Source organism: Stegodyphus dumicola, chromosome 10 (genome assembly GCF_044657685.1).
Source record: "Stegodyphus dumicola isolate Sdum_Otavi_A_Nest chromosome 10, ASM4465768v1".
NCBI lineage: Eukaryota > Metazoa > Arthropoda > Arachnida > Araneae > Eresidae > Stegodyphus > Stegodyphus dumicola.
Window position 1 is genome coordinate 161,830,942 of NC_140777.1, and position 17,640 is coordinate 161,848,581.

The 17,640-nt window shown below is 32.2% G+C and overlaps 1 protein-coding gene across 2 annotated transcripts in view; it reads right to left on the bottom strand.

The window, feature by feature from the left end:
• The window catches only part of LOC118201991 (intraflagellar transport protein 52 homolog), a 76,737-nt gene that overhangs the window by 57,219 nt on the left and 1,878 nt on the right, over nucleotides 1-17,640 (bottom strand). For both annotated transcript variants that reach the window (XM_085825785.1, XM_085825784.1), the window contains exons 2-3: nucleotides 7,171-7,301; nucleotides 6,906-6,993 (exon numbers count right to left, since the gene is read on the bottom strand). In XM_085825785.1, coding sequence (XP_085681911.1) covers nucleotides 6,906-6,993; nucleotides 7,171-7,301 — 219 coding nt within the window. The remainder of the gene's footprint in view (nucleotides 1-6,905; nucleotides 6,994-7,170; nucleotides 7,302-17,640) is intronic.

The following is a 17,640-nucleotide window of genomic DNA, read 5'->3' on the forward strand; positions in this document are numbered from 1 at the left end:
AATTAAGCATTGATTTACCATTTTTCAAATAACTTGCAAAGACAACTGGTAAGCATAATTTACCAATAGTTGGACGGATTCTTTGGGTCTTTCCCTGGTTTAACTGAGGGAATGACAACAGCTTTCTTCTACACACTAGGAAAAGTATGCTACTTCCAAACTTGATTGTAGAGAGCAAGAAGGACAATAAATGAATTAAAGGATAGATGCTTCAACATTTCATAGCTGACACCATCTGGACCTGAACTGGTGCATTTGGGATATAACTATCTTTAGCTCAAGCGTGTTCTTAGCTTAATTACTATCATAAGGTTCCAAGACCATGGAACCATGGAACTGAATGGAATAGGAAATTTCTGAGTGAAGCTTGTAGGATAGAAATGCTAATGGACAATTACCCCAACTAAAAATGGCAGTGAAGCTCTAGCCAACAGTATTTACAATTTCTTCCACAGTATTAAACACTCGATCATCTTTTTCCGAAAAGGAAAGTAATAATCTTTATATATTCCATATCCCTTTCTACAGAGGCTGTTCGCACATTTTTTAGACGATTTTGGTAAGCGGTAATAAAAAATCGTTTGCTGAAAAAGAAGTAATTGCAATTGTACTATGTTTGTAAAAGTCAAAATTATCGTCTGTGGCTTGAAAGTTTTGTTTTTATTCAAAATGGCGAATTTAACAAAGCAGTGGTTCGAAGGCTACATTTATGCTCTTTCCGAAGAGAAATATGCATACTCCGTTATCCAAAAACGATGTGAGAGTCATGGTTTTGTGATATCTAAAGCGCTGATAGGTAATATCATCAACACAAAAGGAAAACAACGTCAAATTGGAGCCTCAAGTGGGACAAAAATTCCAAACAAGTATCCAAGGAAAAAACGGACATCTTCGACTATTGCAAAGGTACGTTGTTTAATGTTAAAAGAAAATCCCCCCAGTCAAAGGACAGTTGCAAAATCATTAAAAGGCTCGGTGTCCACCGTAAACAAAATGATAAACGTTGATTTAAATCTTAAGAAAGCGAAAAAACGCAATGTGCATCGTCTTCTTCCAAAGCATATCGCTCAATGCAGGACACGCTGCAGAATTCTATCTGAAAAACACTTATCCAAAGAGAAATGGAAAACAATTGTCACAATAGATGAAGCATGGGTGTATTTAAATGATTGTAACAAAAAAAGAGTCATTTATTATCATAAAAGGGGAGAAAAAAATTTAAGTATATGGTTCAAAGAAACGAAAGAAAGTTTTTCGAAGGGATTCATGATTGTTGCTGGTTTTTCTTATAATGGCAAGTTAAAAATAAAGAGAGTGCAAAAAAATGTCAAGATTAACTCCAGATACTATCAGGAACATCTTTTATCTCCAATTTTTCTGAATGAAGTACCATCGCTTTACCCACAGTGCCATCAATCTGTGAGACTCCATCAGGACAAAGCTATCAGTCACACATCAAAATCCACTGTAAATTTCCTAAAAGAAATGGAACAAAAAACTGGTATCAAGGCCATATCCTTCACTAATATCCCTACTAAATCTCCCGATGTGTCACCTATGGATTTTTGTGCTTTCGTACTTTTGAAAACTGTGCAGAGTACCTCACTTTGGAATTCTAAGTTAATGTTGGAAGTGAGGAATCTAAGAACTGATAAGCGAATAATCGCTTGCGTTCGGTGACAAGAAACAACAAGATAGAAGGGTAACTAACCCTTTATTATTCTAATAAGATTTAACAAAACTCCGCCTGGGAGTGTACAAGCAAAGCCCGCACTTGGACTTTAACTAAAAAGACTAAGAATTAAATTAAAACTAAGATTAACTAAAGAAGTATAGCCGAAGCTATCAAGGTTCAATTTGAGTTGGCCCCTTAACTTATTTTACTACGAAGCTTAGCAAGGGCCTGAGTACGGCCGAGCGTAATAACAGCTTTGAGAGAGAGAGTGGCCAAAAAGGCAGACGCGCGTAAATCAGAAACTCTGATTCTCTCTGATTCAGTAAGTAACTTCGTAGTTTAAATAACGCTCCTCCTCATTAAATATTCAGCAAATTCCAAAACTACGTTCTGGCCGGAAGTAGTAAGTTGAAGTTAAGAATCTGACTGGAAAGGAACTTTAACTTAAAATTTAACTGTTAATAAAAGTAACATAATCCTTACAACTGCATTAACCAAACGTCGTCCCAAAACCCTAACAGGACTCTGGAAAGCTGTTCGGGAGGAATGGGATAGAATACCTCTTTTGCCACTTCAAAAGTCATTATTATCCTGGAAATTGCGGTGTCGAAAGATAGTTCAGAATAAGGGATGTCAAATAGAACATTTAAAACACAAGAACTTTATGTAATTTAGTTTTGTGAATACAATATACATCGTCTTAAAAAAACGTGTGAACAGCCTCTGTAACTCTTTCTAAGCTTGGCATAAAGGATTTATTGATACACATAAGATATCCAATGACACTGTTAGTTTGTTAAGAAATTTTACTGAATCTGTTGTCAATGCTCAAAAATGTTCCGACAGAGCCACAAACCATTCCAAACCTCAAAGAGGCTTAGACCTAAAAAATCTCCTTAAAAAACAAAATGCTGCAAGAAGACAATTCCAAAGGACTAGACATCTATATGACAAGCAGCAACTTAATAGACTGAATGAAGAGGTCAGGTCCGTTATGAACTCCCAATCACAAGAAGAATGGACCAACTATCTGAAATCCCCCTCTACAGATGATAACTCCATCTGGAGAGCTATTTCTAGATATGGGAAATGCTACAATAACATTCCGCCCCATAAAGGCCACAACAAAATCCATTACACCAAAGCTGAGAAGGCAGAACTTAAGCAGAGCATCTGAAATCTCAGTTTTGTATAACAACATTCAAGACAAAATAGAATAGTTGGTCTCTGAATTTCACTACAGTGACACCGCAAACCTATTCGATAACAACATTATTTCAATCCAGCTGTCAGAGATTATTGCCTCTATATCAAGAATTTGAAACCTAAGAAGAGCCCTGGGATTGATCTGGTAACCAACAGCAAGATGATCAAGATGTTACCACTTAAAGCGATTTTCAAGCTCATGAATATTTTCAACATATTATTTCCTGCGTTGGCACTATTATCCTTCTGAGTGGAAAATGGCTTGCATTACTCCTTATACTTGAGCCTAAGAAACCAGCTAGCAAGCCGGGGTCCTACCGGCCGATTAGTCTACTCCCGAGTCTTAAGTAAAGTTATGGCATATTAATATTAGCATAAATCTCTATATATAATTCTATTATAATCAATCTTTAGTTGAGATACCATTCTGAAGCTTTGCATTTTTCAATTTGGGGTAGGCCAGGTACATGGATGTCTTAAACACCGTTCCACAAGTGGGAGGAGATCCAGGAATCCCTCTGGCTCTGCCGTCTTGCTTGCTTTGCATTTGCTTTGGCATTTGAAGGCAATTAAGGTTTGACAAAGTGTGTATATCTATGAAAAACTCCACAAGATTTTCTCTGTTGCTTCAGAGTTTCTTGGTATTCATGGTTCCACCAAGGTTTTGGCCATTCACAAAGATTTGTTGATGCCAAAGGTATACAGTTCATAGCTGCCTGAATGATTGTTATGTGTAACTTTTTCCATTGCTTCATTGGTGGGCACACTGCTCTTTGAAAATGATAGAAAAGATCTGATTTGACTCTAACTCAAATGAAGTGTGCAGGTCTTAGAATGGATGAGTTTCTGAGCCCTGTAAATGGGATGAAAACAAGAAAGTGATCACTAAAATGAGATGAAGATTGGAAAGTGATAACTGTCATACGGATCATTTCAAACACTAAATGAACAAAGTGACAGAGAATAAATGGCAAAGTCGATGGCATGAAAAGTCCTTGTGGATTGATGGAAGTAAATGTGCTGACCATTATTTAACAAGCATAATGAGTGATCTTCAATTAGATTTTTAGTTTGTTTCTCTCAAGAGTTTAGATCCTTACTTCTACAGAGAGGACTACGACCATTTAAATAAGACTGAATTTAACATGCAAACATAATTTGTATAGTGACAGCCTGACAGCATGTGTCAAATGTAAAACATTTAACAACTAGCTACATAAGGCAAGAAGACCTACACCTCCATTGACCGCTTCACCTATTGGATTATCTTTACTAGTGAAAGAATAACTCTGAAGTTTAGCTTCTTGTATAGATGTCATCATAGTTTCTCGTAGCTTCAAGCACACAGGATGATGCACATTGATCATATGTTTGATATCATCAACATTTTGGTGGAAGCTGCAACACTTATACGAGATAAAAGTGGTCATTATGTTTAATACTTGTTCTGGTGCTGCTATTTGGTCTTTCAAGGAAAGAGGTGTTTAGGAATCTCTATTATCTGCCTGCAGTTACCTTGCAAATTTCCAATTGAGGTACAAATGAAAAATGCTGACGTACCTCACGAATCTTGATCTGTTCAACATCACAGACATTTTGCTGAGTAAGCTCAGAGAGAAACACTTCTTCTGAAACAAACAGAAGGTCAATTTCTGAAATCGTATCTCGATAGCTGTTTAGTGTTTTATGTGCCATTACAGTGACAGAGACTTGTCCAAGATTAGTAATTTGAAGAAGGGAAGCAGACTGCTGACCGAAGATGTATCATAAAGTAAATCTCCCGAACAGAGATGCTTAATGTTTTTTGTCTCACCAACACTTGACTGTATGTATTTATGTATCAAAACAGAAGAAATGTTTTGCAATTTGCCTGAAGGACTAGATATCACAAGGAAACATGGATAATTTTTAGATTCATTGGCTTTTGTTATGGCGTGTTTCTTTTAGCATTAGATATATCAGAATTTTTAGCGGTAGGAAGGACTGGATTCGTTTCTAGTTGCTGAATTAACATAACTGAATGTTTTAAATAAACGATTTTGAAAGATAAAAGATTAGGGTACAAACGTCCCACTCACCAGAGAGTCAAACAAGAGAACCCAAATTCCTGTGTTAAGGCAAGCCAGACCTATACACAAACTTAAGCCTTACAGTCAGTTTTCCTGAAAGAGGGTACTCCTAAAAGCTTAACTCCAAGCCTTCAACACTAGGGCCAGGAGATCAGTGGATTGACACAAGTTAGGACAATTAAAAGTATCCCATTTAACTGAAGCAGAGATCAAAGCAGCGTGTTGGGGACAGTACCTTGTCCCTTAATACCAGGAGCCCCTTTTCCTTTAAAAATAAAATTGCATCTCTGGTGAAAAGTGCCACTCCTAAATGCATCTCTCATATATTTTGTTTCATAATTCAAACCTTATTTACAGATATAAGACCTTTTGTATACATTACTATTTAAAATGAAAAATGTATACAAGTAAAAAAGTCTGTCTTGAGTTTTTTCCCTTTTCAGAAGTGAACTATAAAGCTACATGATCAATTTGCCCCAGATCTGTCTCATCTTAAGGAAAAATAAAATACGGAAACAGATAATATTACCTTGGTATTTAATTGCCATGTATAACATAAAATGGGTTATTGAAGTTTAAATTCACAACTCAAGAAGATTAATTAATAATAGTTAATATAAAAACTTCGGCTAATAATGACAGTATAATTTAATTAATATATGCTAATTTCATTATTGTATTCAAACGCAATTATTGTTCAAGTCAGCAAGAGGTAAAATTTGTTATACAGTACAAAGCCTTTAATCCAGACTCGTCGGGACTTCGGCAATTCCAGATTAGGAGTTCTTATGGATCATCAATTTAAATCTGGTAAGATGGCATGCAGGAATTATAAAATTAAAAATTTTAAACCGTAATTTATGAATGAAAGAGCAATTATGATCTAAAGGGTATCAAAATTCACCCCCCCCAAAAAAAGGAGCTTAATATTTATTTGTTTACTTTATTAAACATTTCTTTTAATGTAAGTTGTTTAAGTTGCTTCGTTTTATGTGCTAATACTTTCTCTTTAATTCTATAAACAGACATAATTTCTTGTTCAGTTACAAAGTTTCGCTGGTCAAGTGCTGTAATTGCTGTGACGAGAATACCGACTTGTCAATCGAAATTTTTTCGTTTTCACTAACCTCTCTGTCACTTTCTTCATGCCTTTATCCATTTTTTGCAGCAATTCCACTTTTTGTTTGATATACATCGAAACATGCTTTCGCTTTGTAGATCCTTTGGCAGCTCCAGAATCGGAAACTCTTTTTGACATAATCAAAAGTTCAAGCTTACTTTTTTATAAAATTGCTCTAACAGTCTGCAAAAAATAATAAGCCGGATCCAATAACGCAATCTGCAACATTAACTAAAATAGATAAGTAGATAATTTTAGCCTAGCTTATACCGTCCATTATACATTAAACGCGCATGCGTAAAGGTATTATGCGTAAATGCTACGCCTGAGCAGAAAATTTGTAGCTTTGAGGTCCGGATTATAGATCATTCCGGATTATGGACGTCTGGATTAAAGAATTTGTACTGTACATGAAAATTTTTGCCAGCTTTTCTTGTATCCGATTTCAAGTTGGAGGTATACTGGAAGAAAAGGAATCAAAATACAAAGTAAGAGGGTCATTTTGGAAATAAAATTTAAAACATACTAGTTATTCATGACATTTGGGAAAATTTTAGGATTTTAGGGTCAAATCCATAATGCTTGAGGGATTTTAAAAGAGGCTTTTTGTTTCCTAGTTTTTCATTTACATTTGAGCTTAAGTCTAATATTGAAACTCTCTATTTACAACGAACAGCAAAATTACAAATGTTTATATTTATACAGAATTTAGCAGTAAGATATTAATTACATACTAGTAGCCCATAGTACACAAGCAACTATATTGTTCTTTTTTACATGTTTCCATTACAGTGTAAAGCAGAAATGAATTGATAAAAGTAATTCAGACACATACTTCAGTAACAGTAAATTTTTCTCGGGGTCCTGGCAAAACAAAAACTCCAGCCTTTGATAACAATTCAGGTGTGATGTCCCCTTGATTGCTAAGAATAATAGCACAGATATGTTACAAAGAAATATGCATAAAACAAAAATATATTTTAAATAAAATATAAAAAAAATGAAGTAAAAACATACTTTTTTTTTTAGCTTTATGGAGTAATCTAGCATGCTCAATATAAAGGATCTTTATTATAAAACATTATATAAAACAAATTTACTTGTATATTTTAAAGCCCTCCATTTTGAGCCTTCTAGAAAGGATGGAATAACCCTCACTAAGTGTAAACATCTCACTTTTTGATGCATTGAAAATAATGACTCTGGTTTTAGTTGTTAGTTCATCATCATACTGAAAAGGAATATATATATAAACAATAATGTACATAAACAATAGGAAGTAGAAATTTCTATTACAGCCAGCTCCAAGCATAGGTAACATAAGCAAACACTTTGAATTTTCAGACGATGCCAATCAAGTTTTCTCACAAATAACAAATAATTAAAATTTAATTAAATGTATTTAATTTATACTAGGTGTCAAAAGTACTTACTGCCTAGGGTACCAAAAATGCTAGAGCTGGGTCTGGATTTTTACATTTCATGATACTTTGAATAAATAATATTAATCATATGAAGAAACTTGGGTCTCCTTAGAAAATACTCTACTCTAAAACATCAATATTACTTTAAATGCCTTTCACATTATAAAAATAAAACTTTATTACATTGATTAACATTTCCTAATTGAGAAAAATTAAACATAGCACATTCAAATACAAAAATACACTTTTATTTCACCTTATTCCATCTACATCTATCACAGAATTTTTAAATAAAGTACTGATTTTATATTAAAAGAAAATATCTGGAAATTGAATGTTAGAAAATCCTGATATTAGCTGATGCAGCTTCTGTTTTGCTTCAGTATCACTAAAAATATGCTATAATATTTATAGCTACCTTAATGTCAGTTAAATATGAAAAAAACTACTTGATGATACCTATTTTATTGCATGATTATACTTATTATACATATTATACTACATAATATTGGTTCCAATACAAATTCTAATTTTTCCATGACAGTCTTTTCCCTTGAAAATGAAAAAAATTTCCATAGTCTCTTTAACAGCCCCATTAAACTTAAGTTATATGGGGCTACAGAATGCCAAACTTAATCACTTGCATAACATTTTAAAATGTCACAAGACAGAAATCAGGAAGCTAAATAGCCTTGCAACAGAAATTGAGGATAAAACTACCTCCATTTAGTTATCAGAAAAAGAAGACCACTTAAGAGCAAATGGCTAAAAGCAAAAAGCATCAAATCTCTTTCTTTTATTCAACTTTTATTCTTTTACAAAGTTCTCCATGAAAACACTCCTTATATGAGAGAGATAGTTCTCAGATCTACTGTTTATTTATTGTTCAGTTGAATGCAGTGAAGCACATACGCAATATCTACCAATGAGAAAGGAGAACTTATGGGGAACTTTTAAGAAAAATTGGTATGCATTTATGCTACCCATAGACATTACATAGACATAGGTGTTACAGATTTCACGGCACATGGGGTGGCAATACCTCCTTTTTTGAAAGAATCTGAATTTTAAAATATAATGAGACAGAAGAAATGTAATGTGTTTTCCTCCGACAAGAGTTAAATTACATTTTTAAACTTCAATGTACTTATTTTTGCAAGGAAAACGGTAACACCTGTTTTAAATTACTAATAAAATAGCCGAAAAAATTTAAACTTCGAATTGTCTTTAATTTTATGGTGCATTCATGTCATATAATTTACTGTGTGGCTTCATTTTTCAATTTGTTTAATTTACCTCAGTTTATTTTTTTTAATTTTGTTCATTTGATAAACACTTTTCATAATAGTACATAGAAAATCTAACATCATATCTTAAATTATGCTGATTCAAGATGCAATTTTATATTTTTCATTTTACTATCAGAATTTTTGAAATGCATCTTCAGTCTTTGATTTCCCTTTTGAAGAATATAATGATTTTTTTAAAAAAACATGGCATATTAAGATTCAAAGATAATTTTGATCTTTTATAGAGATGATAGTCTCAGAGAAGTGATTTTCAATATCAGCATTTCATTTATTTCTCGGAAAGACTGATCATTTTCAGATGTAGTCACTCTGAGATAGTCATTATAGTTACAGTTGCATTAGTTTTATATTACCATTCCTTCTCCTCTCCCTCCTTTTTTAGGGGGGGGGCAGTAGAAAGGTTATTTAGATTATCAGCCCCTTCGAAAATGTAGCCAACTTATTGCCAACTAACTTTTCACCAAGATAATGTGTGAAAAGCAACAGACATTTTGAAAATGGTGGCACACTAAGAATTTCATTAAAGAGCAATTAATCAATAAAAATTAAAAACTAAGAAACATCTGTCCTAAAATGCTTACTTTTTTCAAAGAAGGCCTTAAGCAATCCCCCCCCCCCCACACACACACTGTGTTATTTTTCCCATGTACACTCCAATAAGGTAATCGACCATACGTCCCAAATTTCATTGGGCAGTCTTGAAGTCCCGATTTTTTACAACTTATTTTTGGTCCCGAATTGTTCCAAAAAACAGTAGTGTCAAAACTTAAAAGTTAAATGTATATATTAAGTAATGTAGATTGCAAACTGAGAATACAAGCGTAAGTTAAGAGATGCATCCCAGAAACAGGGGATTCCCCATCTAGCATTTACCTTAGAAAAATTGCAATGGGGGAGTTCTATTTCTCATTCCTGTATTTTCTACCCCCAACATACATGGAATTTTTGCCCACAGCTCACAGGTGCAATTCAGATTTTCACTTATGGATGGCACTGCAATTCTTAATTAATATATTAATTCGATTGTGAATTGAATTGATAATATATACATATATTTTTTAATTATCAATGGTGCATTACATATGCTAATATCCTCTTATACATTATTACACGACACCTAAAAATAATATTTTTTGTCATTTGCTGAAACACTGTAGATATATCCATCTAAAATCATCTTTCTTTTGTCACGTTTAGAACATAAAATTTTTACTCCATTGTCATTTTGATTTTGGATAAGGGTTAAAAAACTTTTTAAAAATATGCCAAAACAGTGACATGTAATGACCTTTCCCGTTTGGCAAAAACATATATTTTTTAATTATCAATGGTGCATTACATACATGCTAAGGGTTTTACTACAGATTAATTTAATTTATTATTTATTTTTACCATTGACTCTTTTAGTAATGGATTTTAAAAAAAGAAAGTGTAGATTTAACGAAAACCTACAGAAGGAACACCCATTTATTGGAAAAAATATAAGCGATTCTGATGTACGTGCAATACAAGTTCTTCAAAATTTTCAATAAGTCATGGCACACATACAGATATTAAACTTCATATAAATATTAATAAGCATAAAATGCCAAACTCTGCTATTGCATCTAGCTCGTCATTAAAGAATTGCTTCAAACAGGTGAAATTAGGAGATACGGAAAAAGAATTAGTTGCAGTACAAGGTATTTTTGTATATCATACTATTTGCCACAATCATAGATTTAGACCTATGAACTGTATGTCCAAGCTGCTTCAAGCGGCGTGAGCCTAAATTTACATGTGCGTGAACCAAGGCCAAAGCAATAATACTAAATGATTTCATGCCTTATGCTTTAGGAACTTAAATGGTCATTTGTTTCAATCTTAACTAATGTGCCCCGTCTCCCATAAGAAAATATTGTCAGCAACTATTTAACTACCCATCTTGAAGAAAATAATTTTTTTAAAAAAAAGTTATTGGTATTTGTGCTGCAAATATGATTTCTAACTTTGAAGGAGTTGATAGACATGGAGAAAAGAATGTTTTTGTTACACATTCTTTTCCTTTCATTCTTTTCATGAAACCTTAACCATAATTTGAGTGGAGTCGGATGTGAAGCACATCTTATCAATAACACTACAAGAACATGAGCTGATGTTTTGCCAGTTATATACAAATGATTACTTCTATTTAAATGATTACTTCTATATTTTAAACCTTATACTGTTAGAGTAGAAAAATTGAAAAATTTCTGCAACTTTGTGGAAACTGATATTTTAATAATACTAGAGTATTCACAAATAAGATGGTTAGCATAACTTCCTGCCACTGAAAGGGTACTCCAAATGTTTTTACCATAGAACGCCAATTTTCAATCTCAAGAAAGGTGGTCCATGTTTATTTTAAAATTCTTTGAAAATCCAGTGACAGAAGCTTGGCTACATTTTGTTAGCTTCTATGTTTCATAAAGTTATTACAACTGAGAATCAAACTGCACCTGTATTTGATGTAATTGCTTCAATCAATACTCTGAAAGCTTCAATATTGAACAAGATAGAAAATAACTTTATTCCAATAAATGTTAAGAAAAATCAAAAAACTTGAAGAGAATGAAGACATGTCGCAATATGAAGTTATTGAATTTTGAGAAGGTATTGTTTCATTTTATCAGACTGCTCTTACTTATTTGGAGAAATGGACAAAAAAAGTATTTCAGTAGATGGAAAAGTACACTTGGATCATATCAAAAGAAAATCTCGGGACTGTTCTGTTATCGGGACCAAATTCAGAAATGTATGCACATATGGATTGATATATGTGTTTGTGTATGAATTTATATATATGTATACACACATATAAGCTTACACAGGGTTCATAGCCACATTTTAGTTAAAAAAGTAAGCACCTATAAGCACTTTTCAAGCACATTTTAAGGAAAAAATAAGCACCTGTCTAATTACATTATACACAACTGCATAACCTTAAAAGAAAAATTAGACTTGTAATTTAAAATATGAGCAATGCAATCGTTATTACGAGAATGAGCATTACCTCAACAATGGAAAGCAATTAACTTTTTTTTTTTTTTTTTTTTAATTTTAAATGACAGTTCAATTTACAGAATTAGTTTACAATGAGAGAAAAAAACTATGCAGAACTTAACTATATTACAAAATTTAATGATGATATTTCAGTTGAAAATATAGAAAATAAATAATAATAAGCCATATTAACTGTATTCGTTTGGCACCTAATAATAAACACAATTTATTTTTCCACTCATATTAATATTTAAATAATTTAACTTAAATCAAAATTCTGAACATTTTATAAATTTTCATTGCATAACAGTTTTCCCTTAACATATATCCCAAGCAAAGTAATTTAAGTAAAAAAGAGGCACATTTCTGAAATCAGAAGACGGGAAATTGCTCAATCAGTCATCCCTTAACAGTAAAAGCTTAACTAACCCGCATATTCGGAAATTCCCGAATATTCCGGATAATAACTGGAAAAAGAGGAGTGGGGGAGATTGTAGCCGTTCTTTAGATTTAAATTTAGGCTAAATAAATGATTTTGACATTTCGATATCTGCATCATATAAAAACCAACGGAACTGAGAAATATTCTGCTTAGAAAGCACAGTAAAACTCTTTTCAGTGTTCATAAACAAATCTCAGACTGAACATCAAAATTAATTATCAATGCAAAATACCGCAAATTGTAGAGTCATTAAGTTATTTCAAAGCAGAAGACATGAAAAATGATCAACACCCTCTCCAGGACTTGAACCTGGACCTCTTGAATACACGCCAAGTGTACTGACCATTACACCACAAAGGCATGCTAGAAGGCGGGAGAAATACTTTATAATATATATATATTTTGACCTGCATAACACCTCCACCACAATAATAATAATAAAATAATTTATTTGTAACAAAAAATTATTTAAAAAACTATTAGAGCATTCCGAATTTCAAACTTTGAATTCTGGTCACCTTAATACTAATCCATTTTTAATTTTAAAAAAAATCAAAGAATAGCAGTAAACCAGCTTCACAAGCAAATTTTGATCATTTAAGAAGTACTACTTCATGGAATGAGAATTTTTACGAGCAGAAAAATCTTTGTTGAATTTTGAAGGTAGTAATTTCTGTTCATCTGCTGCATATATACATATACCTATCTTTCCACATAAATATGTTTTGAAGATATTGTAAGTTACCTATTTTGGCGACATAGTGCATTACCTCATGAATATTTTTCATGAGGGGGGGTAATAACAAAGAAACAGATTTTATGTTAGTGTGAATAGGAAATATTAATTGATTTCAATGCTTAATGCTGCACAAGCCCACAAGAATATTTTCTTTAAGATGATCTTTCTCTCTCTGTCACCAAAGCGTTATTGAAAAAAAAAAAAAGACCAGTGAAAATTAATTATATTTGCTTTCATTATTCCAGATGGTCCTCACAGCCTCTTGTTATTTTTATCTTTATAATATGGCAGTGTTATGCTTACCGAGGTCATAAAATTCAGCTCTTTTCTTTGGCAATAATTTAATGATATTTGAGAACAATATGATTTTGACATCAGTAATCCACACACAATCAATACAATCTATTAAAAAACTAATATCTCATGTTTCAGTTCTCAAATAAATGTTATGATCTACAGTTGGAAATTTTTAATAAAGCTGTGTAAATAGAAGTAAGCTAAACCTACACTTCAAATATAGCAAAAAAAGTCTCTCCAATATTTCTCTGTGCAATACATTGAAACCTTACCAAGATTACACATAAGTGTTATTCAGAGAGAAATAAATGCAGATCACAGAACATAATATATTTAATTTAGAGATTTATTTATTTTAATTAATAGAGGCACTCACAAATATTTTTTATATCCATAATAATGGACCTTCATCATATTCATGAAGCTTCATTTGACATTAAGATTACAGAAATTCTCACAATTTTCTGCTTCTTAGCATGCTTACAGTCAGCTTTCATTGATTAAATTTGCATAAGATTTAAATTAAATCATTAAATTTGCATATGATAGAAGGCAATATTGAATGCTATTTCAATTTGGCATTAAAAAAAATACAAATAATGAAGAAAAGTATGTTTTACTTTTCCACATTACTTAGTAATTTCTAAAATTAATTTAAAACACTGCTATTACATCTGCAAGAAATACTAACCCCCCCTCCTCCCAAAAAAATTGCAAATCCACACATTTAAGTCACTGAATTTCATTCCACATACACTGCTGGCCATTAAAATTGCTACACCAGCAACTGCAAACAGCATAATCTTATTTAATGTATATATGCAATATGATGGAAGGAAGACAGGTTTAAATTTTCATGTGGTTTGGAATCCACATGTAGAACTTAGTACATCAAATTGCTACTTCTAGGAGTAAGAACAGCTGTAATACAGCTGGACATTGAGTCAAATTGAGCTTAACTGACAGAAATGAAGTACTTAGGTACACCATGTCTCCTTAACTTGATGCCACATCAATTCATAATGGCTGGCAAGTGGCGATGTACCAGTCTCTTGGCAACCCAAGATAACATGTTATCAGAGGGAGAGACACCTGAATTATGTGATGGCCAGGGCAACAGTTGAACACATTCTATATCAAGGAAGGTCAGGGCAGTAAAGGCAACATGTAGTCATGCATTATCTTATAGAAAGAGAGCATCACAGGCCTCAAAGACAAGACACAGACACAAGCCTTAACACATAAGAAATGTAATGGTATCTGTCTGCATTACCAGAATGAACAAGAAGTGACAAGGATAAGAACCCAATGGCAACTCATAGCAGCAGTCAGGCTCATACGATGATGACAAATGCAAGCTGGCAACATTGTTTCTTCTTGGTATCTCCACACATAGATACATCCATGATAATGCTGTAGAACCAATATTCATCTGAACAGATGTTGAAGTAGCTTTCTTATGTCCAGTGTCATTATTTGTTACACCAATCCATGCACATCTGCTTCTGCAGTATCAGGAGAAATCACAACAAGCCCTGGGCCAAGAATTTGGTTCATGATCATTGTCATCCTGCTCATGAACCAAATTCTTGGCCCAGGGCATGAGTCATGGCTGTACGATCTTGCAAGAACAACATGTCTGTCTTCTAAGGTGTTAGTGGCCCAGGGCTGCTGATATTCTGCATAGCATTCAGTATAGCCATTCTGGACTTATCCAATCCATACATGAATAGTAACATTGCATAATGCAATTATAATAATATAATAAAATTATTATAATTAATATTACATAATGCAATTATAATATACAATAGTAAAATAATAATATTGCATACTGCAGTCTTGATAGATGATAATCCTGCTGCAATTGAATTCTGGCATGTGGTGATAGGAGTTTCTTCTCATGAGACATAACATGATCTTTACACAAACAACTAACTTTCAAATTTGATTTCCAGATGAGAAAACTGCTGTGCAATTTTCTCACTTATACACATTGTAAATGGCACTACTCTTATCTGCTATATGACGTGCTGGGATGCTAATCCTTTGCATATCCCAGTATGTTATACACTGCCCAAGAAAAAGGGGGGAGAGTTCTATATCTCCCGTTATACTTAGCCGATTGACGAAATTCAGCTTGTGTTTTTCCTGTCTCGAAAGCACCACTTAAAATATGTATTAGATTTATGTATAGAATTATTCTGATATAGGTATTTTTACACAAAATCAGACTTTTTCTGAAATGACATGCCAATGTTTGATTCTACAACTCAAATAATGCCAAACTGCCAAGTTTTGTAAAAATCACACATGCAGTTTTTAAAAAACTAGCTCTCAAAATTTTAGCTCCTCAATGTTAATTAAATTTGATATATATTTATTAATATCTCCATTTTATTAAACTTACTTGATTCTTCTTCCAGAATTCAAAATTCTGGCTTAATCCAAACATGATTCACACATTTTTTATGATTTATTTTTAATATTTGCATTTTTTAATATATTTTATAATTTTTTTTTAAAAAAAAATCGTATTATAACCTGTAACATCTTAAAGTATATGTATTTCTAGGTGATTTCTAGTGACTTTTTCCCCCGCTCGTTTACAATGAAAAAAAGGAAAAGAAAATAAGTTGCTATAAATTAAAAAGTTCGCCAAGTGAATTATTCTTGGCTTAAATTGAAAAAATTGTTTTAAGTTAAATGTTTAAATTTCACCATTAATGTCTCACCAAAAATTACAAAATTTAATATTTAGGCATACTTTGAGTCATAGAATCAAAATATAAAAAAAAAATTGGCATATCGTTTCAGAAAAAGTCCAATTTTGTGTCAAAATACCTATATTAGAACAATGTCATATATAAATCTAATACATATCCTAAGTCATGCTTTCTTGACATGAAAAACGAAATTTGAATTTCATCAAGGCAAACTTCATGTTTATTGCCTACCCCCTTCATGGCACAGCAATACATTGATCTATGGTCAGCAGGGTAATATGTAGTTTAAAAGTCTTATTCTGAAGGATTTCTAGTGATGCATATCAAGTAACAAACACAATTCTATTTAAATTATAGATTTTCTAGCAAGAGACAGTTAGAGTATAAGATGTCCTTACATTTGAAGAAAAATCAAGTTCATACTAAGCCATACCAACACTTGCATGTTGTTATCAATAAAAATATTCTAAATTTTTAGTATTAATCCAAATTTTTTAAAAATTACTAATTAACATTAGCAAGTATAGTTTTATAGCAGGCATACTTTTCTTAACTGGTCAATTAAAAGCATTTTTGGATGAAGTTCATTTTTATTGCTTTTCTGGCCTATCAGTGGGTGAGTGGTAAAAGGTCACTGAGAGTTTGACCTGGGCTTGATTCTAGGTAAATGGGATCATGGTTTATACCATGTGTAATAGGAACATAAAGAAATTTCCCTTGGAAAATCCTCCATGAAGGAATCCCTCTCCTTAGTCAGATAGCCCTCCCATGCTTTGCCATAATGAAATAAAACCAAACCAAAACTTAACTGTTTTCTTTAAAAAGTAAGTTCTCATTCAGTATATTTTCTCTTAAAAGTATGCTTCCTTCTTTATTAGAATGCTATACTTCTATTTAAATTTTACATTAAAAATTTTCTAAATTATTAAGTCATACAATCCACAGATTAATGAATCTGAAGGAAGATCCACCTTGGGATCATTACTTTTCAATTCTAATGCATGTTCATCTTAAGATAAAAGGTGTTTTTTTTTTTTTTTTTTTTTTTTTTTTTTTTAAATTAAAAAGCCTTTTAACATATATTTAAAACATAACAAAAATCTTTTACACAGCCAGTTCAGTTCCTTACTAGCTCTTTTTTTTACATATTTTAGCTGTTATATTAACCACAATTCATAGCAATTCAGGTCAACATTAGCAGGTACATCAGAAATGTAATATACTTGCTACTGGTGCATGAAAGATGTTAAAGTTTTTTTCATTTTTTTATAAAATATTGGACATTGTGTTTGCAGTCTGATGAAAAAATTATGAAAGATAAACACTTATAAACTCCTTTAAATGATATAAAAAAAATATATGGTACTCTTCTGTGGGGAAAGTGAAGAATCACCCACTGCTTAGCACGTTTTTAAGAATTGCACAAATTTCATATCCATGTACACATCGACCTATTTTCACTTAAAATTTTCACTTGCACAATCTCGGCATTGTGCACTCCCTTGACTTTGTCCATGTACACATTGATCTATTTTCAAAAGTCAAAAGAAATTCACAAAAATCCAGTTTTCTTACTCTTGTAAAAAGGCACTAAATAAAACGTGCCAAATA